Raw genomic sequence first — 24,232 nt, 5'->3', positions numbered from 1 at the left:
ACTGTAAAAACTTGAAAAATATATATTACAAATCGCGTCGATCGGTCGTGAGTTTTATTTAAAATGTAATTTAATTGCAATAAGCGATCACTCTATTATTTGACAATTGATACTAGATTTAGCTTCAAATAGTGTGCTTAATCTCAACAGGAAGTAGCTGTGAGACCGAAGATAGTGAACAGTACGTTTCCGAATTTCATTCTGCACCAGGTAATTAAAAGAAAACTTTATTATAAAAAATTTATTTTGATATTGCGATTTCTTATCTTGCTAAATACAAATCATTATTTACTCAACATGAATAATAACGCGTGCAAAAAAAAATTAAAAAATGGTTGACCTTGCAGGTCATCTTGGGAACTTCCCACTATATTTGAGTCCAAAATGCTCAAAAAATTTCCTATCACAAAGTTTGGAGCTCTTCGAGTTGTAAAATATATTTTTTATGTCTTTACTAGCTCGAAAAAACGTTCGTGCTCGAAAAATTATTACTTACACGGAAAAAAGAAAAATAGAAAAATTACAGTATTTAATGTAACGTGGCGTTTCATGATGAAAACTGGAAAAATTACAGTTTCAGATTGTAAGTATTACAGATTTTATAAGAATTACATTGTAACATGTAATATTTACATTGAAAGCTTTGAAAATTAACATTCACAGTTTGAATTACAAAAATGTTATTTCAAACTGTAATTTTTCTAGTTTTGAACGATGGGACACTTATTATACTACAAGCTATTACTCGCCTGCTCCGCTGGGCGTTTTATAGAATTGCATTTTTAGATCTAGACTTGAAATTTAATTAGAGCATTGTTTTGAGTTGCACAGATTCCCAATCTATCAAATTGGTATGCACCTTTTATCCATATAATTATTTTAGCTAATATCCCTGATTAAAAAAAAGTATTAAGACAAAGGAAAAAATATTGAAAAGAATTGGTTTTCTAGTCAATTCAATCCTTTTCAATATTTTTTTCTTTGTCTCAATACTTTTTTTTATTCAGGGATTTATTGTTACTTTCAATGTGCAATCAGTATAATATTCCCGTGTCTTTCTTACAAACATGAATAATAATTGATATGAAAAACACTATATAAACATAACCAATAGAATTCAAAAATTTATTTTAAACAAATGAAAATCGAATAGAATAAATTTAGTTATAATAAAAATTCATCATTTCTAAGTCAAAAAAATATTGTTCCGGTTAAGTAATCACCAACACATCATATATTAAAACTTCCTCCGAAACACGCTACATCTTATGGTTTTAAGTATTGCTCCGATCGGTTCAGTAGTTTTTGCAGTATAACCGGACAAAAAAACCGACTCACCATATATTAGTATAGACATAATGTAATTTTTCAAGTTTTCTTTTTTCCGTATATTTTTAATTTTAAATTGCAGTACCTCCCGAGGAATCAACTGATTCTATCGCAGTTGACGGTATTGGATGGAGCTTTTTCGGGACAAAAAGATAATGAACTGCTTCATAAATGATGTGACGCAAAATTTCGAATTAATGTGAATAAATCTGAAAAGAGGTTGATCGGCAGGCTTTCCCTGAAACTTCCCGCTTTTTTAAGCTTTAAACACTCGAAAATCTTCCGATTGGTTTATTTTTGAGATTTTCAAGATATTCAACACAATTTTTTGAGTACAACGATTATTTATGAAGTCTGGAATTCATGGATCGAATAATTCAAAAATTATCTCAAAAAAGAGATTATTTAGAAATCTTTAAATGGCTATAATTTTTAAACGCGTAGTTACATTTTGACCGACTTGGCTAAATTCGACGTAATTTTTTAAATTAAAAAACCAAAACCTAAAGAAAATTTTTTTGTTTTGGTTTTTATTTTTTAAATATCTTTGAACACAATGAACACTTTGGAACAAAGTGTCGCTCATCTCGATCGATTGATTCGTCTTAAAGATATCATACGACAAAATTTTATTTACATATACACAGACACCTAGCCACACTAGACACGCATAGACACGGCCGGACGTCTAGCCGGAAATAGTCAGAACAGCTTCCTAGGACCTCAAAACCGAGAGATCTAATAAAAACTCGCATTCTCAAAATCGGACCTTTTGTTTCAAAAAATCTTTTTAAGAACATTCAAGTGAATTGTTTAACAAATTTATTTTACTAATCATATTTCGTTAGAGAAATGAAACTGATAACTGAAACAAATTTTTTTGCTCTACATAGTATCTTTGCTATAGGCATTATATTTTATTTTTATATTCTATCTTCTTATTATTTTTAACTTCATTTTCAATGCATAAAAATCATTCCTGATTGAATATGGATGACATTATCGTTGTAAGATTACAAGCATCAGCACTTTATGCTTTTATTCTGAGCAAAACAATTTGCGTTTATAATTTATCAATCACATCTTAAATTCACTGTGTATAGAAATCAAGTTGCATTTTTCTTTGAATTTTTAACTTTTCGCTAAGAAAATTGAAAATTTTCAAAAATTGGAAAGTTATTGGTTTTACCCTGTTTTTCGAAAATCGAGATTTCAACGGGTGTTGACATTTTAAGGTCCCAGGAAGCTTCCCCGAAAATTTCCGTGATGATGTCCGTATGTCTGTATGTATGTATGTGTGGCCGTATGTAAACCTCTCATAACTTTTGAACAGCTTAACCGATTTCATCGCGGTTGGCGTCATTCGAGAGGACTTGACCAAACTTAGACTTGAATACAATTTGGATCGATTCAGACTGCACAGTAAAAAATTTTGCGTCATTGCGTCAAAAATTTTTGTGTTAAATATTTAATACTTTTATGTGTAAATTTAACATTTATTGTGTTAAATTAACACAAAAAATTGTTAAAAATTCATAACACAAAATTTTTTGACGCATTGACACAAAATTTTTTACTGTGTAGTGAATTTTGAGAAATCTTAAAAAACAAACTACATAAAAGAAAAAATTTTCAATTATGGTTTTCTTGGAATAACTTTCAAACGGCTTTATCGATCGATTTTATAAACTAATCAGCTCTTAATATAAAAAAAAACCACGCCGATCGCCGCCAGTTCGGTCAAAATCAGTTGATTCGGTCATGAGTTATCGTTGTCGAAAGAAAACCGAAAAAAGTGTTTTTTCGGAATTACTTCGGAATTTATATTTCGATCAATCCAAACTTGAACATTCTTTATGAAGCTTAAAAACTGCATCAAATGCCGCCAACCGCGTGAAAATCGATTCATTTATTCAAAAATTATTGCGGTTTGAAAATTCAAAAAATGGTATTTTGTTAAAGTTCTATGAGACTTTTGAGCTCGAAGAACTGAAAAGCATAGAAAAGCTCTCTTTGAGCTCGGAGAGTACAAAACAACATAAATTGTATTTTTGAGCTCAAAGAGCTCAAAAACGTCATAAGTGCAATTTTGAGCGATTAGATATGGAATTAGCGGGAAGTTGCACGGCTGCCCAAATTCAAAACACAGTAACTGACAATTTTGAGATTTTTAAAAAGTTTTCTAATTAAAAAAAAGTTTGCGCGCCAAATCGATAAAAAATTTGATTTATGGGCAGAAAATACTTAAATACAAATATTTTTGAAATTAAGGTCTAGAAGTTATGAGAAAAGCAGCAATTCTAAAAATAATTAGGTAAAAAAATTTTGCAGTTACTGTATTTTAAAATTGGGCATCCGTGCAGAGATGGCCTTCAGGGTCAACCATTTTTCTAATTTTTTTTATAGATTTTCTAATTTTATAGATTAACAAACGCGAAATTATAAATTCAACAAATATTCAAGCTGTCTAATATAGATGCCTCATTATAAACGATATTATTTGGTAGATAATTTGATTGGTTGAATTTTAATTATAATTCCCTGCCAACAAGTTATACAGAACCCTCAGGGGTATATTTATTGTTTGCGTTTCTCTAATATCTGGTCTTTTCATACTATGCTTGAATATACGCCAAACTTTATTACAAATTTCGTTAAACGGTAATGTAAACATTTAGTAATATTACGGACTTGTATTTTCTGAAGTAATATTAAGTTGTAAACAACAATTAATATTAATGATTAATAATAGGGGAGAAGGGGGTCAATTGAACCAAAAAAAGTTTAGCAATTTTTTACTATTCGGATTAAAACTGAATAATAATTTATTTTTTCTTGGAATGGTAGTTTATTATGTCTACTATCATTATCAATACATAAATTAGTCAATAAACAACGTGAATTTTTAAAAATTATTAATTTATCCAAACGCGTCGAATGGTTCAATTGACCCCCCCCCCCACTCGGGGGCAATTGAACCTCTACTTGGGGTCAATTGAACCAATAATATTTAAAACTCAAACCCGAACTTTTAATAAATAATATATTAATTGTTACTTGCTAATATTACTATTGCACCGTTTTTATGCACAGATATTATATTAAATAAATTAAAAATCAATTTAAAAATAATTTTCATTATAAATTCAGTTCATCAAATTGTTAGGTTATTTTCCTGAGTTTTTTCACGTAGAGTCAAAATGCGCGCGCATGTCCTATACTTCTCTGTATGGTTCAATCGACCTCGGAACTGCTGGTTCAATTGACCCCATATAATTTTATAACAATTAAATAGTAAATAATAAATAAATAAACTATTATATCACTATAAACAAAGTTGAGGATTATAAAGTATAAGTATATACAACGATTACACTTCAAACTTTATCAATTAATTCAAAAATTGAAATATTATTAAACAATTTGTCACCAGCCGAAAAAAAAGTTTACATGCCTAAAAATAAAAAAATCTCAATTTTTCAAAATTTATTAATCGCAATGATTTTAAATTTTGATAATATCCGAGTTTAACATATTAGAATCTAATTCTAAGGGCATGAAGCGTTTTTTCAATTTTTTAATTCGAATGGTTCAATTGACCCCCTTCTTCCCTACTAGAATTAATTAATTTATTCCATTTTTGACAAATTTTAATATTTCTAGTAAAAAAACTATCCCACGAAAAAATAAATATGTCATTTGATTTATAACATTAGTTTGACCTCATCCCTTTTTGTGTTCCCCCTTTTTTTTCGCTGTCCTTTGTACATATATCGTTATAGTCTTTATATAGTCATCCCTATTATAATATCAAAACTATCATAGAAGTAGGAATCTGTTTCCCTACTTAATGTGACTTCTATCCATAACATTTGATAACCCTAAGGCCATTACATACTCACGTGCCACTGCAACGATGCGTCTCTACTTCCGTCATGACACACGTCCTTATGTCAGAACTTAAAGCTTTATTGTACTCTCGATTCCATTAATTTTTATTTTGATTAGCCGATTCAGTCACTTCATTCATTACTAAAAAAATAAATACACGCACACAATGAAAAAAAATACTTGATTAAAAAAAAAGAGTTTTTTTTTGGAATTTTATGCTTGTTTCAACACATTCAGTTTTCTTAATTCAGCAAAATAAAATATTTTGAATTGTTATTTGACGGACAAATAAGCTGGTGTACTAGCAACTGACACATGGTTTAAGTTGGATAGTTTTATTAGAAATCTAGAACCAAGTTGTATGACCGAATTATCATTTATATACATTATATCTATTCATACAAGCTATTTCTCGAGTGTTATTTACTTTCAATCAAAAACGATTTAATTTCTTCCGTAAAGGAAATTCTTAACGCAATTTGAAGTAATTTTCTTTTAACTACATTGCAGAAGTTGTCAAACAAGAATCTTCGATTAATTGCCAAAAAAATAATGAATACAATCAACAATATCATGGAAGTGGACTCAACTTTTTAGATCTCAGCCCTGCTACTTCTGATTCATGTTTTGGGTGAGAAATTTTTACTTAAAATTTTTACGATGTACACTGATAGAAGGATTTATTAACTATTAATAATTTAATTTATTTGAAGACAACTATTTAATTTATTACACTTTAATAATTATTTTTTTTTAATTTATAAATATTTTGTTGAGTGCATTTGTTTCGCTTGCAATGTCGTATGATATAAAGATTATACCCGGGAAAAAATGATCAGACCTGACAATGCCTGTTCATGTATGATCAGGCCTAGAAAAGTTAATTAAATTTACCCTACGGTAGGTTTTTAATGATAATCAAAACACTTTTATCTATTGAATAATAAAATATACGTTTATTGATAATTTACAAATTTATAAATCGAAATTAATGTACATGCACTGAACATATTCAAAAATTTTTTCTTAGCATATTTGGTCCTTAGCATGAACAGGCCTGAGCGTATTTAATGCTTCAGACATGAACAGGTATTGTCAGGTCTAATCATTTTTTTGCGGGTAGATCTGATCAGACTTGCATAGTTAGAGATGTGATAAAAATTTTTTCTTTGACGAATACTGATATTTTCACTGACACAAAAATGGACTTGATTCAAAATATTTGCTCTTAAACCAAATTAACTATATTATCAGTGTAATTGTGGTTGATATTATATTAATTACACATATTTTATGTCATAACTTTGTAAGTTGATAGTACAAGTTTTAAAAAATGTATTTAGTCCATTCTATAACCACCATAAAACTAAATTCATTCGAATAAAATATTGTAATGGTACATTTTTATATTCTAGTTATTTGTTGAACAGAAAACCGAGTCCAGGGGGAAATGAAGTAGCTGATTGTGTGTCAGTTAAAGAAGAGCCATCAGACCGTAGTTACATTGAACCAACATCACTTACTAACCTTTCGTCACCGAGTTCACAAGACAATTTGAGTGGTAAATATCATTATTTATTTATTTTATTACTATTATAAAGTCTAGCAGTCGAGATTAATCACAAGCATTAATAGTATCAAACAAAAATTTTAATAAGTATGTTTTAAATTCTTAACAATAAAACAAACGAGAAATTTAATCTCATTTTTCATAATAGAATTGATTAAAATAAAATACAAACACTTTTAAATCTTTCAGCATGTATCGTAAACGAACCTTATTTATATGGATTTAGATGTAAAAACGATAAGTGGATTTTAGTTTATTGCTAATTATTATAATTAAGCCGGACGTCCATGGAATAATTTTTTTAAACATTTTTTTTATTCACTTAAAAAGCAAAATGTCTTTTAAAAATGTCATAAATGATGAAACTAATATTTTTCTATGACATTTATGTGTAAATGTTATTCTACAAGTGCGATAGAAAATAAATAAAGACAATTTGAGTTAAAAAAAAATCGCTTGATTTCTCTAGGGCGAGAATCCGCTTCGCTCACTGATAGAAAAACAATCTTGATTCAAGAAATTTTTTTTCTTCAAAATTTGAACTCTTGAAACTAGATATAGATATATTTCTTTCAATAATTTTTGTCTCTTGGTTCAAGATAGGTGATAACTTTGATTCAAGATGTTACCGACTTGTGTTAAGAATGGCTTTTTTTTTTATTAATATTAATTTACTTATTTCCAAGAAATAATTTTTTTTCGGTATAACAATTAAAGACTATTTAGTTTTTGAAATATACTTTGATGAATTATTTTAAGTTTTTTAAACGATAATTTTATTTTGGTTGAAAAACTAAATGTATCCATTAAAGATAATATAGCTCTTAAACTAAGAAAATCTAAATGAAGACAAGAAATTCTTAAAGCAAAATAATCATTTGTCTTCCAAAATAAATTCTTAGATCAAGAAAATATCTCTTGAGTCAACATAAATTTTTTACCAGTGCTTATGAGGCATGGTATTTTAATTTTGTTTTATGACCGGTGGCATTTTAAATGTGTTTTTCTGAAATCTTATCCATCACGAATATTACGAGTAGAGCAACAACCATCTTTCGAGTTTTCGAGTGTATTTTATAGCCTTGTCAGTTTAATTGATCAATTGAACTGTAATGTAAATAAAAAGATTTATTTTCTTAATTCCAAGAAGAAAAGTGACAAGTAGCTAAAAAAACCAGAAACAAAACAAGTATAATAATTAGTCTATAATAAACTATTTTACTTCAAACATTAATGATAAAGCGAATTGAACTTTTATGCACCCTCTCGAGGTCTCTACTCGTGTCGTAAGTTGTGACGAATCTCTTCACAAAAGGGAGACAAAGGCGAAATAGATACATAAGAGTAATATGTCTTGTGGGGATAATAGATACCAATGATGGTGTGATCCACGTGCTCAATTCTATACATTTTATTGTTACCGTCATTCCATCAATTTCTTTCAGAATCTCAAACACATGACCAATAAAATCTATGACTACTTTCCAGATTTGTTTCTGATTATTGATACAAATTTTTAGTAGGAGATATAGTGCTCTATAATCTATCAGTTGATTGATTTTTCGAGATCAAAAATCTGACAATTGTATCAGAACAATTCTCTTTTGGGAACTTCATGATATCTGACGGTACACAAAAAAAAAATTAACTTGATTCAAGAAAAAAATTCTTGAACCAAGAATATAATATTGAAGGGGGTAATTGTCTTGAATTAAGACGAAATATTCTTGAATCAAGTAAAATTTCCTTAAATCAAGAAAAATTTTCTTAAATCAAGAATTTTTCTACTTAAATCGAGAATATGAAGCTTTTCAAAATTATATACTTGATTTAAAAACATTTTTTTTTTCTGTGTAGTTCTCGTGGTTAAGACATACCGTGAGAAAATTCTAAATTTCTGGATACTTATTAAGGGGCACACCTAGTGTGACAGCGTAAAAAAAAGGCATTTTTTAGGAAAAAAAAAAAAAAAAAAAACTAGTCAATCAATTGTTTTAAAATTTTGAGGGTATATTTATACATGTTTTAAGAGTACACAAAAAAATTTTTGAAAGAAAATATTAAATATTTTTGAAATGACAAGCGATCTCCAGCGGCGCCAAAAAAAAAGAGGTCCTCCACTACTGCCATGATTGCAGCCTTCTTTGTTGATAAAACCTAAAAAAAAAAAAATTCTCGTTAAAGACATGATGATACAATTTCACTTAAAATTTGAAGTCGATTGACCATTTATAACTCGAGATGAATTCAATTTAAAATTGGATATTTAACATTGATTGCATACGCTTTCTGCAGTTCTGTACCAGTTTCTTAGTTATAAAAAAAAAAAAAACTATCAGAAACTTTTAAAAAAGAGACAGTTTTTTAATGTATTTATTGTGAGTTTAAAAAAAAATTTTTTTTAATTTTTCGACCGTCGAATTATTTATAAATAACTGATTAAAGTTCAACAATTTATGAAAAAGTATATATTTACGTAGTCGGACGGAAACAATTGTATGGGTTGCATCTCTACGGGTACAGTCTTGCGTAAAAATGATGGATTACTTACACTGATAAAAAATTCAATTTGACTCAAAAGCAAGAATCTTGAATCAAGAAGTCTATTTTGAAGGAAATGAATTTCTTGAGCCAAGAGGAAAAGTTCTTGAGGCAAGAGGAAAAATTCTTGAGTTGAGAAAATTTTCTTGGTTTAAGAATTTTTCTTCTTGCTTCAAGAAATTCAGTTTCTTCAAAATGGTGTTCTTCACGGCGAAAAAAATATAGGGATTTTTTATTAAGGGGGAGGATAAAAAAATTCCTATGTTAACATAGGAATTTTTTCTATGCAAAAATAGGAAAAATCCCTAAATTTTTTTCGCCGTGTTGGGTTAAGATTCTTGCTCGTGAGCCAAGTTAAATACTTTATCAGTTATAATATGTATATCAGGAATGTGGACTAGATCAGTGGACTTTATCAGTGTAGCTACAAGCTCATATATTTTTGCGGCGTGCATAATTTCTAATTTTTTGACGATAGTCAAGATCTTTTTGAAACGGCTCGATCTACAAATTTTAGAATCTAATCAGGATAAAGACAATAGATTCTTTCGAATGTCATACCATGCGACTCAATCAATTAATTCGTTCGAAAGCTATCGTAGGATTGATGAGTTTGCAAATCAATAATTTCCCGTTTTTTTTTTTTTTTTTTTTTTTTTCATTTTAAATTTTCCTCGTGAAAATTTTTAGATAACAAAATTCGTGAGAATTATTCTCTTGATTCAAGAAAATTTTTATTCTTTTTGCAAATTGCAAAAAAATATTCTTGATCCAAAAAAAAATTTCTTACGATAAGATATCCATTTTTTTCTGTATAGACAATGAAAGTAAATGTTCATAAGTTAATCACGATTACTTAAGTCTGTAGGAATAATTTTGCTGATGCCTACAGATAATATTCAGATTGTACTTTATAAAAACTTTTTCCTTCATATCGATGTCGAGTAGACGCTATATATAGGATAAAGAAAACTCAGTTTGATGGTAAAAAAAACACCCCAAAAATGCCTTTTATGCTTTTAAGAACAAAAAAAAATTATTCATTTTGGCAAAAGTTCCGCTAGTTGACATTTTTAGTTTTTATTTTTCAGTTTTTGATTAAAACAAAAATTTTTCAACTATAACTATCTGTGCAGCTTTAGCTTAAGTAAACGAGCTACTTTGTAGTCACCTGGGGATTTACAGAGTTCTCTCTCAACGTAATTCTCCCTTGCCATTAAGCCAACTCAATTATTCACTCGCAGTTTACGTTAATAATAGGGTATAGAGTACTTCCGAGATATGTGATGCTATCGATATAATACGCTACGTGAACTTGTTTTAAATCTCACGGGAAAATTAACATAAAAGTTTTTAAAAAAAAAATTTTTTACGAAAAAAATCACTCAGCAGTCGTTATATTTCAACAAATAAATTTTATAAAAATAACAATTAAAAATTGACTTCAGATTTCAGATTTCAGATTAATTTTTTATCATAATATCTGGATATATAGACAAAATGCTAATAAATAAATTCAAGTGAATATTTGAAAGTGAAATTTTTTGTTAGTACTACCCCTATCAAAAGAATCCACATGAGTTTATATATATATATATATATATATATATATATATATATATATATATATATATATATATATATATATATATATAAACTCATCATTTTTTAAATTATCACTAAATGTTTTTGCTAATTTTAATGTCTCTCGTACGTATATAGTAAGATCATCATTTAAAAAAAAAATAAATTAAAAGCCAAAATTTAAAAAATTATTTATTTAAGCAATATTAAAATAAATTTATTAAACTTACTTGATGCCGATTGTAGAAACAATAATTTTTTATCCTCAGTCCTGATCTATTATAATTATAGTAATTCACACATTAAAAAAATAATAATTGTTGGTGAAATTACAATTCATGATATAATTTCACAATCAAAATTTGAATATTACAAAGAAAATTACTAAATTTTCAATAACCCCATTGTAATTTCTATTACAACTTTGTTTTGTGATTTTACAAAAATTTCTAGTAAACCAAATTACAAACAATGTTTGTAAATTTAAAATTTTTTTCATGAAATTCGACAAACAGTTCTGTGAAATTACAATACAAGTAGGATTTTTACATTAAGATCGTAAAATTACAACACATCCTACTAAGTTTCCTGACATTTGGAAAATTTGACTTTTGGAAAATTACTGGAATTGTTTCATAATTTCGCAGTGGTAAACATCGAATTGTAATTTTACTCAACCTTTGTTTTGTAAAATGATAGTCATTTTACAAACATTTTTAACAGTGTAGTAATCCACTTAAGAAAGTATGGATTCGTATAGGAACCCATCGGAGTCCACGGAGGAAGTATAAATTCCTTTAGGAATCCACACACGAACCTGTAAGTTCATGGATTCTTATACACGGAAAGAGAAATGAAAACATCGTAATTTTTAGTATGGGACATTGTAATGCCGGACTAGAACTACAAAAAAAATTACGATGTTGCTATAATAATATTTTTTCGATCACAAAAATTAAGAAGAAGTTTAAGTCACCAAAAAAATAATTCTAAATCACCGAGGAATCGAACCCGATCTCTTCTCTTTGTCTCAAGCCCAAGGCTTATCCTCTTACGCTATCTGAAGAAATATCCAAAATATCCAAATCTAGACTGGTTTCTTATATCAATTTTTTTCACAGGGATTTGTAAATTGATTAATATAATAAATGAGATACAAATTTCAAATATTAAGTAAATATTTATGTACATACAATCTCTTGCACGCCTTAAAACGCGAAATGGTTGAGGTAATACGTTACTCCCGACTCGTCATAGTCAAGTAATTTTGTAACTTTAATTACCTCCATCACTTCCATATTGCACTTATACAATAATATGAGTAGACGTACACTTCTGAGGAAACACTTTAATTAATCAATCTTATAGTTTTAAAAATCATTTTATGTTGCTACTTGGAAAATAAAAACATTTCGAAAAAAACTTCACTTGGGCGTCCAGATGTCCATGTCAGCAGTCTAGTTCACGTAGTGTTTAAGCAATAATATTACTAGATTTTTTAATCTGCGTGCGCATATGACAAAAAAATGTGTGCCTATAATTAAGAAAAATAAAATAATTAAAAAATATTCTGTAAAAAATTACTTACTTATTTTTTTTCTTTCAAAAATCAATTTTTTTGTTGAAAAATAAATAAGCACGCACTTTTGGATTTTCTAAACTTTCTTTAATGTTATTCTTAAATAAAAAAAAAAAAAATACAAATATTTCAATTAAATATTAATCAACTTTGTGAATTAATCTCAACAATTCGTTTAAACCACTCACTAGAATCATTTCCATTTTAAAAATCTAAGAAAAATTTACATCCAAAAATTTTACAATTTTACGCCAAAATATTCAGTAAGAAAAAATAAAAAATAATCATCCTTTGAATTCCGTCTAAATAGACGGATTTAACTACTTATCACATGAATGTAAAAGATTATATTATAAATAATGATGAAGATAATTAAAATACTAACAACTATTAGAAAAACAACTGAGTACTATTTTTATTGGGCCGTGTTCTTCTCACTTTCTTTCTTTCAATTCCCCTCTGTCTTTCCATAAACCGTCGATTCGTAGATCAACCTCTCTTTATAAACCGCGATTACTGTTGATAAGCTCTCGTAAGCTTTGAATATCGAGTAATTTCCTGCCAATACTTCGGCAACAGGAATACTCGAATGACATTTGAGCACTCTAATATCTAATATCTAATATACTATGTAGGTAGGTGATACCAAATGAACTGACAACGAAATATCTACGATTCGGAATATTTATGACAAAGTACTTGATTATTTTGAATAATTATTATTTTTACGATGATTGTATCACACAGTAAAAAATTTTACGTCATTGCGTCAATAAATTTAGTGTTAAATATTTAACACTTCCATGTGTGAATTTAACATTTATTGTGTTAAATTAACACAAAAAATTGTTAAAGATTTAACAAAAAAATTTTTAAAACAAAATTTTTTGACGCATTGACGCAAATTTTTTTACTGTGGAGTTCGGGTTTTTGCATGATAATTTTGAACACAATGCTTGACCATGCGATCTTGCCAATTATTTACACAAATAGACAAAGAATTTGTGGTTTATAAAGTCGAGGTTAAATCTCAGAAAGGGTTCCACCAAACGGTAGAGTTGAGATTTGTTCATAAATATACATTTATACATGTACATAGGCAACCAGGAAATCCTCCGGTAAATTATTTAAAAGTCGTGTCGGGGAGTGCGGGTAAAAAACAACCCTTCTAATCTTCTTTAACACGGACGAATAACCAAATGCCTATTTACGACAATAATTTCAATCTGTTAATATATTATTTTTTAAAGCTTTCAATTAAAAATGTGCAAACATTTAATCGCAAGTATTATGAAGATGGTTTATGACCTATGGGTCCGTCTAGTCCTCTTGGTCAAGTACTATGCATAAATAATTTTTAATTTCACTTTGAAGTCAAGATTTTTACTGTCTCTTCGTAATTACATTTACAAAATAATTTTATTAACAAAATAATTTTAAAACTTGCTCGAAAAATTTAAAAATCCTGGAAAAATCAAGTTTTCTCTTTTATGAGATTTGTCTATGAATTAACGATAATGATTAAGGATCTGAAGAGTAGATATCCATACTTCATTTATTTTTTTTTTTTTTGAATATTTTCACAACTTAAAAGAAAAATAGGGAAAAAGGTTGACCCTAAAGACCATTCCTGCAACTTCCCGCTAATTCCATACCTAGGAGCTTAAAATTGCATTTATTACGTTTTTGAGCTCTCCGAGTTCAAAGAGACAGCTTTTCTATGTTTTTGAGCTCTTCGTTTTTTTCAATATTTAAACAAGAAATCTACATATCCATGCGGCGAGCTCAAAATGACATGAAAATTATCTTTTTGTTATACTCGCTCCAAAAGTTCAACTTTTAAGCGCTGGATGGTGTCCTTCAAGGGACTCTTTTCTAGAGACTCTACCATACCGTCTTTTTTTCACGGCCTAGGCCGTGAAGTTTTACCCCCTCCTTTTTTTTACAAACTTTTCGAGTACACCCAGACGAAATTGAGAGAGATTGTAAAAAAATAAGTCACATTCTAGTGTACCGATCAATAAATTTGAGTAAATTTTAAACAGTTACTATTAAGTGGCGCTAATTATTTCTCTGCTGGCAGTTTATTATGAAGCGGATTTAATGTTAATAAAATAACAACCACGCCATTAATAAATATTAATAAAAAGATAATTAATGTAAAATTAAGTTTTTTTGCCCTTGTGAAACTTGATAAAATTTAAATATGTCATTGTTTGCCTCTTATCTCTCAAAAGTTAAACTTGTGGAGCGATAATAACAAAAAATATTGTATATGTCATTCGGCCGTTTAGGGGCGATTTTGACAACGATTTTTTTTCGATATTCGCTTTAATGTTTGTGACGCAAACATTCGAAAACGAGCGTAAATTTCCGTCCTCGGCTACGCCTCGGGCGTTAAAATTACACCCGTTTCGAACCTTCCCGCCGCAAACCTTAAGCTCACTTCACGGCCTTATGACATTAATATCTATTTTGAGCTGGAAGAGCTCAAAAGCGTAATAAGCGCAAATTTGAGCGCTTAAGTATGGAATTAGCGGGAAGTTGAAGGAATGGCCTTTCGTTTCAACAGTTTTCCTAATTTTTTTATTAATAATTTATGAGTCACCTATATGATAAAAAAAATAATAGTCAATTCCTCTGAAAAATTTTAAATCATCAATTTTTTTAGCACGAAACTTGATTTACCAGCGACGACAACAATATACAAATAATTCATTAATCACACGAGATCCACGAGATTCTCCGACGTCAAGCAGACCAACAAGTACATCTTCAGTAACATCACAATGGCTAACACCAACTCAATCTAATCAATCTACAGTAGAACAAAACTTTGTTTCACGTTCTGATAACTGGTCATCGTCAGCAAATGCCAATGTTTCTACAAGAAATAGATTAAGTCCAACTTGGCCTAAATTGGGAATTCAATCTGACATAAAAACTCCATCATGGGAGCGACAAACTGTTTATCAAAAGAAAATTTCAGCTACTTGGAATTCTGAGTATATAAAAAAGTCATCTTCTTCAGGGCTTTTATCATGGCCCGATGTATCTGTCGGGTATGTAATTGCAAAATTTATTTTTATTTTCTAGAACTTAAAAGAATTTATAGCTCAAATTAATATTTCAACTAATTTTTATTTAATCGAATTTATGTAGATATCAACAGCAAAGAAGAGGTTCCTTACAGCTTTGGCAATTTTTAGTTACGTTATTAGATGACCCAGCTAATTCTCCGTGCATTACTTGGACTGGTCGTGGGATGGAATTCAAATTAATTGAACCAGAAGAAGTAAGCAAATTTATTTTTTAAAATAATTTTTAATAAGTCGCTCAAAAATATTTTACTTTAAAATTTGAAAAAATCTGAAATGGACCCTAAAAAATTTTTCATTGAGCTGATTTTGAAAAGAACTCTTATCCAATATGATAAATTATAATATTTTTATCAAAGCCTTAAATGAAAAATTAGTTAGTATTTTTCTTCCAATTTAATGTAAGTTAAAACTTTTGGTATTGTTTAAGCAATAATAATAATACTGCTTGAAAATTTTATAAACTCGAATTTTGAAATGCACGTACCAAATAATTGGCGTAAAAGACCAAAAATAGACTTGAAAAAGTTTAGAAAATCCAAAAGTACACGCCTCAGAATCTCATTTTCCATGATAAAATTAATTAAAATAAAATATAAAAAATACTTTTAAATCTTTCGCGCCATCCCGTGTAAAAAAAATCGTCTTAAAATTGTCGTTTTAAGATTTTTATAAGACGCCAAAAAAAATTCTGAGAGCAGATTTTTGAAATTTGATTCTTTAATTTGTTATGAAAATTAATTTTTAGACGAATTTACGATTTTCTAACCGTTACATTTTCGAGTACGCTCTCTTTAAATTAATTTTAAAATTGTTGAAAACTTGTTGCTCTGTCGCTGTTAGCTCATCTTAAAATAGTCTCGAAAAAATTTTTTAAAACTTTTTTAAGACTATTTTAAGATTTTTTTAAGACGATTTTTAGATTATTGTAAGACTATTTTAAGACTCTCAATAATCATTTTCCGGAGTTCTCGCTGTTATATCATCTTATTTTCATAACAAATTCGAGAACCAAATTTCAAAAATCTGCTCTCGGAATTTTTTTTTTGGGTCTTAAAAAAGTCTTGAAATAGTCTTGGTTTGTGTCACGTTTAAGATCTTAAACAAACGAAAATTTTAAGACAATTTTAAGACGATTTTTTTTTTACACCGGATTGTCCACCCAGAAAAGAAAAGGTTTCGCATGTATTGTAAACAAACCTTATTTACATAGATGAAGAAATAAAAAGGATTATTGGATTTTCAGTTTATTGCTAATTATAAATAAACTGCATTGAATTAGACCGTGATCTTTGAAAGAACTTAGTTTTGAATCATACTGAAGCGTATAAAAAAATGAATTTGATCAGTTAAGTTATTCGGCAGTTATCGTGATCACGCCGATTTTTCTAATTTTTGCAGGTAGCGCGAAGATGGGGGATTCAAAAAAACCGCCCTGCAATGAACTATGATAAACTTAGTAGATCATTAAGATACTATTATGAAAAAGGAATCATGCAAAAAGTTGCTGGTGAAAGATATGTTTATAAATTTGTCTGTGATCCAGAAGCATTATTTAACATGGCTTATGGTGTTGGAACTTCAAATCCAACCGCTGAATCTTCAAATACAGTAGCCAGAACCAGTATTAATAAAATTGAAACCACTACAAATATTTCGGATTCCACAAAACATCCATCAGAAGGGTATGGAGATGCTGTCCTTGCGATGTATTCAAATACAACTAGTAAGCACAATCTTTTTTAAATTAATTTAGTATGATTTTTCAAGTACATTTATCACCATGAACTTCCTACACAGAAAGAAAAAATGTTTGACCAAAGATAAATTTATTTGCTTCAAGAAAATCTTAGAGTTATAGAAGAAAGATCAAAATTCACTTAATTAAAATAAAAAAATTTTGATTTTTTAACGTTAACGATAACTCACGAACGAATCAACCAATTTTGACCGGCTTGGCAGCGATCGACGTAGTTTTTTTATGTTAAAAGCTGATTAGTTTTTGGAATCGATCGGTAAAGCCGTTTAAAAGTTATTTCAAAAAACCATGTTACGTCGAAAACGTAACTAAAATTTAATTATTTTTATCCTAGCCGTTAGGCTAATAGATAAGGATCTGAAGCTTTATGGGAAGGGGTTGATGTTTATAATATAAGAAAATGAATTCAATTTAATAAATATATTATAAAATTATCATACAAAGATTTGAATTATTAAAACAAACATAAAAATCTCAATTAAGAACTTACTTAAATGAACACTTATGTAAAGAAACTTACCGTTTCTTTACATAATTGAAATTTACTTTACTAACACTTGTTTTTTTTTTAATCTGACGCGTGGTTTCATTAAAACTTATAAAAACTTTTTCGATGTTAACACTAGGACGTCAGGACAACGAGAGATATTTTTGTTGAAAAATCGTAAAGGTGTCGAATTTTAGGGCGTTACTTATTTTTACTAGATGGGAGAAATAATGTCCAATTATTTTTCTATTTCCTTGAGCCCTTGCCCTCTCTCTTAGATTTTTCTATAATGTTGCATGAGTCCCCTCTACTTGGGTCAGAGTACAATATCGCTTCTCCTTTACTCTTATGCTCTATTATACATCTATGTGTTTGTGTATACGTAAGCGCATTTATGCATAGACAAAGACATACATGTGTACTATTTTACATTAAATTATTTACTGTGACCAAATTTTTATATTAAATTAGTTAGATAAAAATTAATTTGTGCATAGATTACAAATTATCATTAGTTTTTTAGATCTAAATTTTTCTTTTTATTTATGTCATTATTTTATTCGAAAATAAAAGAAAACATTTATTTATTTTTTTTTGTTTAAACTTAAATTATAGTTATTAAATTTTGTTCCTTAAATTATCAACATATATTTTTTTTTGTTGATACTAGAATTATCATAACATTCCTTTTTATTTTTTTCTTTTATCATTATTTACTTTTATTTTATTTAAACTATTGTTTATATATACATTTATTTTGTTATCGAAAACTTCTATTTCGGATCTCGACAAAGTTTAAAATTCCATTAGGGTATTTGTTCAGGCTCAAATCCCTTAGTATGGTCAGGCCCAACTAAAACTAAATTTTTCAAATAAGTTTCTTTTGAAAATGCTATTGATAAATTTGAAGATAACAAAATTTTAAAAATAAAATAAATGTATGTAATTAGTTGTAAGAACATAAAATTATTTATGAATAATTAAATTCTATTTGTTATAAAATAAAAATGTCGGACGTTGAGTCCGACATAACAACCACATTTGAGAAAGATTTTTTCGTAATTTTTTTTCCGATTTCTCAAAATTTACCGGTCCAAATTGTATTCAAAATCTAAGCTCGGTCAAGCCCTTTCGAATGGTACCATCGGGATGAAATCGGTCGAACCGTTCAAAGGTTATGAGAGTTAAATGTATAAAAGGCTGGAAGTTTAAAAAGTATACACAGAAAAAAAGGTTCACTTGAACCAAGAAAATATTTTTCTTCCTAATTATTTTCATCATTCCGAGGCCGAAAGTTCGTTTTTCTTCTGTTTTCTTACATGAAGAAAGTTACTCATTTCAGACTGCTCACAATTAGTGACAGTTTCAATTACTGTATTTTTTTGTTTTAGTTTTCCTCCCGTGACATTACTGTCAACACTATTATATACGCGGCAATAAAATTATAATTTAATTATATGTGTAGTTAAAAGTAATAAAATTTGTTCACTTATATAAAAAGAATAATTAAATAAAATATTAAATACAATAATATGATAAAAAATTAAAATTATTTATATAAATTTAAAGTTTTTTGTAATTTTTACGAGAATTTAAATAAAAATATCACTTAATAAACAAACTTGTGCATAAAAAAAATAAATTATGAGTTCATCGGAGTGTTCATCTGAAGAGTCTGAAGCTGAAGAAGTGCGACGAAATATTGCTGCGAAAGCTGCTGAAATTATCCAAAATTTAGCACCCTCAAAATCTGTGCAACGCTACAGAAATTGCTACGATCAATTTATCAGTTGGAAGGCTTCAAATCGTATTAATTTAATCAATGAAGATATTTTATTAGTATATTTTAAAGATTTATTTAAAACCTTGGCACCCCCGACAATTTGGAGTCGCTGGTCGATATTGAGAACCATGATTAGTATTAATCATAGCATCGAGATTAAAAATTACAATAGATTGAAGAAACTAATTAAGAATAATGCTAAAGGTCATCATCAGAAGAAGGCCAAAGTATTCTCATGGAATGAGATAAAGAAGTTCATCGATGAGGCACCGGATGAAGGTTATTTAATTGAAAAAGTAAGTAACAATTATTACATACAAATTTTTGTGCCTAAAATCGTCATTTATGTACATATTTATTTATTTAATTATTTATAACAAGATAGGTTTATTTACATTTATTTACAAAAACTTCATTCCAGGTTGTTGCGATTTTTGGTATTGCTGGAGCAATGAGAGGTGGCGAATTTCCAGAACTACGAGTACAAGACATCGAAGATACCGGCAGTCAGCTGATTGTTACCATCTTGAAGACAAAAACAGACTATCCTCGTACTTTTGTAATTGGCCCGGAATACCGCAATACAATTTTGCAATATAAAGCTCTACGACCTCAAAACTCCAATACGGATAGGTTTTTTTTACACATTCAGAAGGGTCGATGTGTACGTCAAGTCATCGGCAAAAATATATTCGAACAAGTCCCTAAAAAAATTGCTACATATTTAAATTTACCCGAACCCGATAAATATACTGGTCACAGTTTTCGACGTACGTCAACAACGTTGTTGGCTGATTCTGGAGCTTCAATGATGACAATCAAGCAACACGGAGGTTGGAGATCAGATGCGGTAGCCAGTGGATATATTGAAAATTCAATCCGGAACAAAAAAAAAATTTATGATCAAATTATGAATATTAGTCAATCCCCGGCTACAGTGACACATACATTAACTTCGACAATTCAAACAGCACCAAACTTGCAATTGAAAACTCATCCAATGACAGAAGCTACTATGATGTATTCAACGCCTATTACATCATCAGCTGTTACAAATACAGTTACATCGACAACAACAGCTCACACAACAACAACAACAACATCATCATCATCTACTTGTCCAATAAATTCAACAGTTTTAAATAATACATCCAGAGCATCATCGGATGTATCTTCACCGCTTGAAATGGATCATGATTTGATAATGGATTATTTCAATGATGATTTCTCAGCTCCAATCGAGGAAAAAAAGACTGAGCACTAAAAATCCTCGTCAAAACCTGTCCGACCGAATACTCGCTTTTCTGATAGTGGACTGCTTGATGCGAAGCGGAGGAAAAAAATTGCTCTGAAGAATGATGATATCCAAAATATTTTAAAAAGTATTCCCGAAAATGCAAATATCAAATTTGAAAATTGTAAATTTGAATTTCATTTTCACTATCATGAAGACAAAGAGAATTAATTATACTATTTGATTGCATTAAATTCAATTTTATTTACTGTTTTAAAAATTAAGTTCTACTAATTATTGTATCAATAGTAATATTCAATGTTTCAAACGTTTAATATGCATCCTATTCTCTTTACTAACAAGTATTATTATATGAAGTATAATTATGTGAATCGTTTAAAATGTTCACATTACTATTTTTGTTTTTTTTTTAATTTATTTTAAAAATAAAAAAAATTGTTTTTTTGTTAATTGATATTAATTACTTTGCATTTATTATCTGATTTATCTTTGTTTTTTTTTAACTTTTTATTTGTTTTTAGCGACTGCCCCCGCGACGGGGCTTCGCCCCTGGACCCCATCGAGATTCTATCCCTAGATCTCAATATTAATTTAAGATTTACTTCAATAAGTATGTTATATAAAAAAATATTGAACTTTATGTAAATTTATATATTTATTTTAACCTCATTTGTCTTTATTTATTTTGTAGAATTATTATCGAACTTTCGGTCCTGGTATGATGAAAAATAGTATACGCGCCACGGGACGATAGTAGAACATTTTCAACCCCTGCTTTTGTCACCCTCGCCTTCGGCTCGGGTGACAACATCGCGCGGGTTGAAATGTCCTACTTTCCTCCCTAGGCACGTAATGTACTATTTCTTGAGCGAAAAAAAAAATTTTTTTTTTGACTTAAGAAATTTCAGATATTCCTAAAAAATTAATTCTCTTGCTTTAAGAAATACGTATCTTGATCCAAGAAAATTTATTTGAGTCAAGAATATTTTCTTGTTTTGAGAAAATTCAGCCTTTTGCTCAAAAAAATTTAGTTCTTGATAAAAGTCAATTTTCTTGTCTTGAGAAAATTTCTCTCTTGCTCTAAAAAATTAAATATCTCGATAGAAGTAAATTTTTATTAATACTTTTATTGATTACCATGTCAAATAGGAAGATCAAATAATATTGAATCATTTTTTTTCATTCAACATCTATAATTGTACGCTAAAATAATATAAAATGGATATCAAATATTCAAAAGAAAAATTTTCTCAAGGTGAGAAAATTTTTTTTCAGCTGAAGTAGGTGGCGCTGCTTCCCTAAAGTATCTAAAAATCTTGATCAAATATAAAAATTTATTGTATCAAGTATTTTTGATAATTTGAATTAGGAAAAAATTACTTCCACCACGAATAGAATTTCAAGAAAAATTTTTACTTCAGCCAACACAACTTTGGTCTTCCTTCAGGCACCTGAAAATTTTCTTGAGCCAAGAATTTTGTTCTACAGTCAAAAAATTTTTCTTTCTATGAAGAAGTCTATATGAAAAAGTTAACAAATCGTAATTTAAACATTGAATCTAAATAATTTGTGTAATTGAAAATTTTCAAAATCGGGATGTTAAAAATTGCTCAAAAATATTTGTGACTGACCAAAAAAATATTACGTCAATTGATGAGCAAATGCTCATAAATTATTCGTGATTTGAAAGTAAAAATTGACGGTCATTTCACATCACTTAGCAATACGCGAAATTTTTATGATACAAGAAAATTTACTTCCTCCTAAATTAAAACTTTTCGGACCCAGAAATTGTTTTTGAAACGATGAAAAAATTAGGAAGAAAAATTTTCACTTGGCTCACGATAATTTTTTTCTGAGCATTTTAAATATTTATAAAATACCGATAAAAAATAAAAATTTTTATTATTTTTTACAAAGAATTTTTACATGAAAAATTATGTAAATTCTACCTATTTTGTCTGATAGTACGCTATTAACTAGATTATAATTAATTATAATGTTCTTTCTTTTTTCCCAGTGTATGGGCAATCAAGCTTACATCACTTACATCAGTATCTTGGAACGAACGATGGGTTCAAAACACCACCAGCTCGCTACCATACTCATCATCACACCCATCAGTACAATAGTCATCTTCATCACCATTATCATCACCATCATCATTCTTCTTCACCGTATTCCGACTCATTTTTAAACTATAGTCGTCTATCGCAGGAATTACCGTATGATATTAGAACTCAAGAGTCTATTAATTCGACGTGCAATGATTATTTCCACGATGAGCATTCTACAAAAGTCAAGGAGCCATCAGTAGCATTCGATTCATCACAAATCCGGAGCCAATTGTCTAGTTCTTTATCAAGCTCAGAAAATTCTAATATTTTGGAAACTACATCCACCAATTCAAAAATCGAACAAGCTTATAGTTGTTTGAGTGTTGATAGCTGTGTATGTTAGAAATAGAATGATATTTATAACTCAAATTTGCTTGGTACAACCAAATAACAACCAATATTTTCATTTCACGGTAGTAAGTAAGCAACTACACTGAGAGAAAACGTTTCTTTTGAAAATTGTGGAAATTTTTTTAACAATAAATTAATTTGTTGAAAATTTTCGACAATTTTTTTTCTTAGTTGAAGAAATAAAAATTTTTTCCACAGTAACTTTCTTGTTGAAAAAAAGGGTAATTATTTACAAATGGGGTCTACCATTTTAATTTTAATTTTTTTAAACAGAAATTTTTTTTTTGAAAATTTTGATATATATGTATTTTTTTAATTACATAAAAAAATGAACAAAAAAAAAAGAAAAGTTGATTATCACAATTTTATAAATTAAAAAAAAAATTTTTAACTTTTTAGAACATTGTGATATTTAACTTTTTTTTTAATTGTCCGTTTTTTTATGTACCTACTTTTCAAAAAAAAAAAAAAAAAAAAATAAAAATTTTCTCAAAAAACATGAGAGCCAAAAATTTTTTCCAATTTTTGATAGTAAAAAAGCTATCGAAATCTTTTTTTTTTTTTTTATTCATACATTTAATATATAGTATACATTCAAATTTTATAATAATAAATATTTTAAACTGTACATTTTTCAAGTATTAGTAAACAATTTCAAATGATCTAATAAACAAAGGAACAATCAAAGTACATCATTTAAACAATAAAAGTAATGAACAATTAATCTAATAATATAAGAAATAATGAATTAAGTGACAGAGTAATTTATCAAATTAAATATAAGCAATTCATTTTACTAAAAGGCAAACAATTAAATAATTAAATAATAGTTATGAAAAATCAGTGTTTCAAGGCAGTAACTTTTAAAATTTGCAAACACAACAAGTC

General features: G+C 28.4%; 2 protein-coding genes across 2 annotated transcripts in view; both read left to right on the top strand.

Annotated features, from left to right (window-relative positions):
• The window catches only part of Ets96b (Ets96B), a 34,930-nt gene extending 11,500 nt beyond the window's left edge, over positions 1-23,430 (top strand). Inside the window, exons 4-10 of the mRNA XM_074258801.1 lie at positions 151-210; positions 5,731-5,851; positions 6,636-6,781; positions 15,166-15,556; positions 15,657-15,789; positions 16,994-17,318; positions 22,897-23,430. Coding sequence (XP_074114902.1) covers positions 151-210; positions 5,731-5,851; positions 6,636-6,781; positions 15,166-15,556; positions 15,657-15,789; positions 16,994-17,318; positions 22,897-23,336 — 1,616 coding nt within the window. The 3' untranslated portion in view covers positions 23,337-23,430. The remainder of the gene's footprint in view (positions 1-150; positions 211-5,730; positions 5,852-6,635; positions 6,782-15,165; positions 15,557-15,656; positions 15,790-16,993; positions 17,319-22,896) is intronic.
• Positions 19,483-20,885, top strand: LOC141537647 (uncharacterized). Its single transcript, XM_074258768.1, has 2 exons — positions 19,483-19,917; positions 20,043-20,885. Exons 1-2 carry the CDS (start codon positions 19,483-19,485, stop codon positions 20,883-20,885), a joined length of 1,278 nt encoding a protein of 425 aa, XP_074114869.1.
• Positions 23,431-24,232: the final 802 nt, after the last annotated feature.

The sequence above is a fragment of the Cotesia typhae genome, unplaced genomic scaffold (assembly GCF_013202065.1).
Source record: "Cotesia typhae breed Kobodo isofemale line unplaced genomic scaffold, CoteBio_Ctyphae scaffold_91, whole genome shotgun sequence".
Lineage (NCBI taxonomy): Eukaryota > Metazoa > Arthropoda > Insecta > Hymenoptera > Braconidae > Cotesia > Cotesia typhae.
Note: the sequence above shows the minus strand (reverse complement) of the source record. Positions and strands in the feature narration are given on the sequence as shown.

Coding starts and splice junctions, on each gene's coding strand:
- LOC141537647 (XM_074258768.1), top strand. CDS start 19,483: ATGAGTTCATCGGAGTGTTCATCTGAAGAGTCTGAAGCTGAAGAAGTG. Junction 19,918..20,042: donor AAGGTTATTTAATTGAAAAA/GTAAGTAACAAT, acceptor ACTTCATTCCAG/GTTGTTGCGATTTTTGGTAT.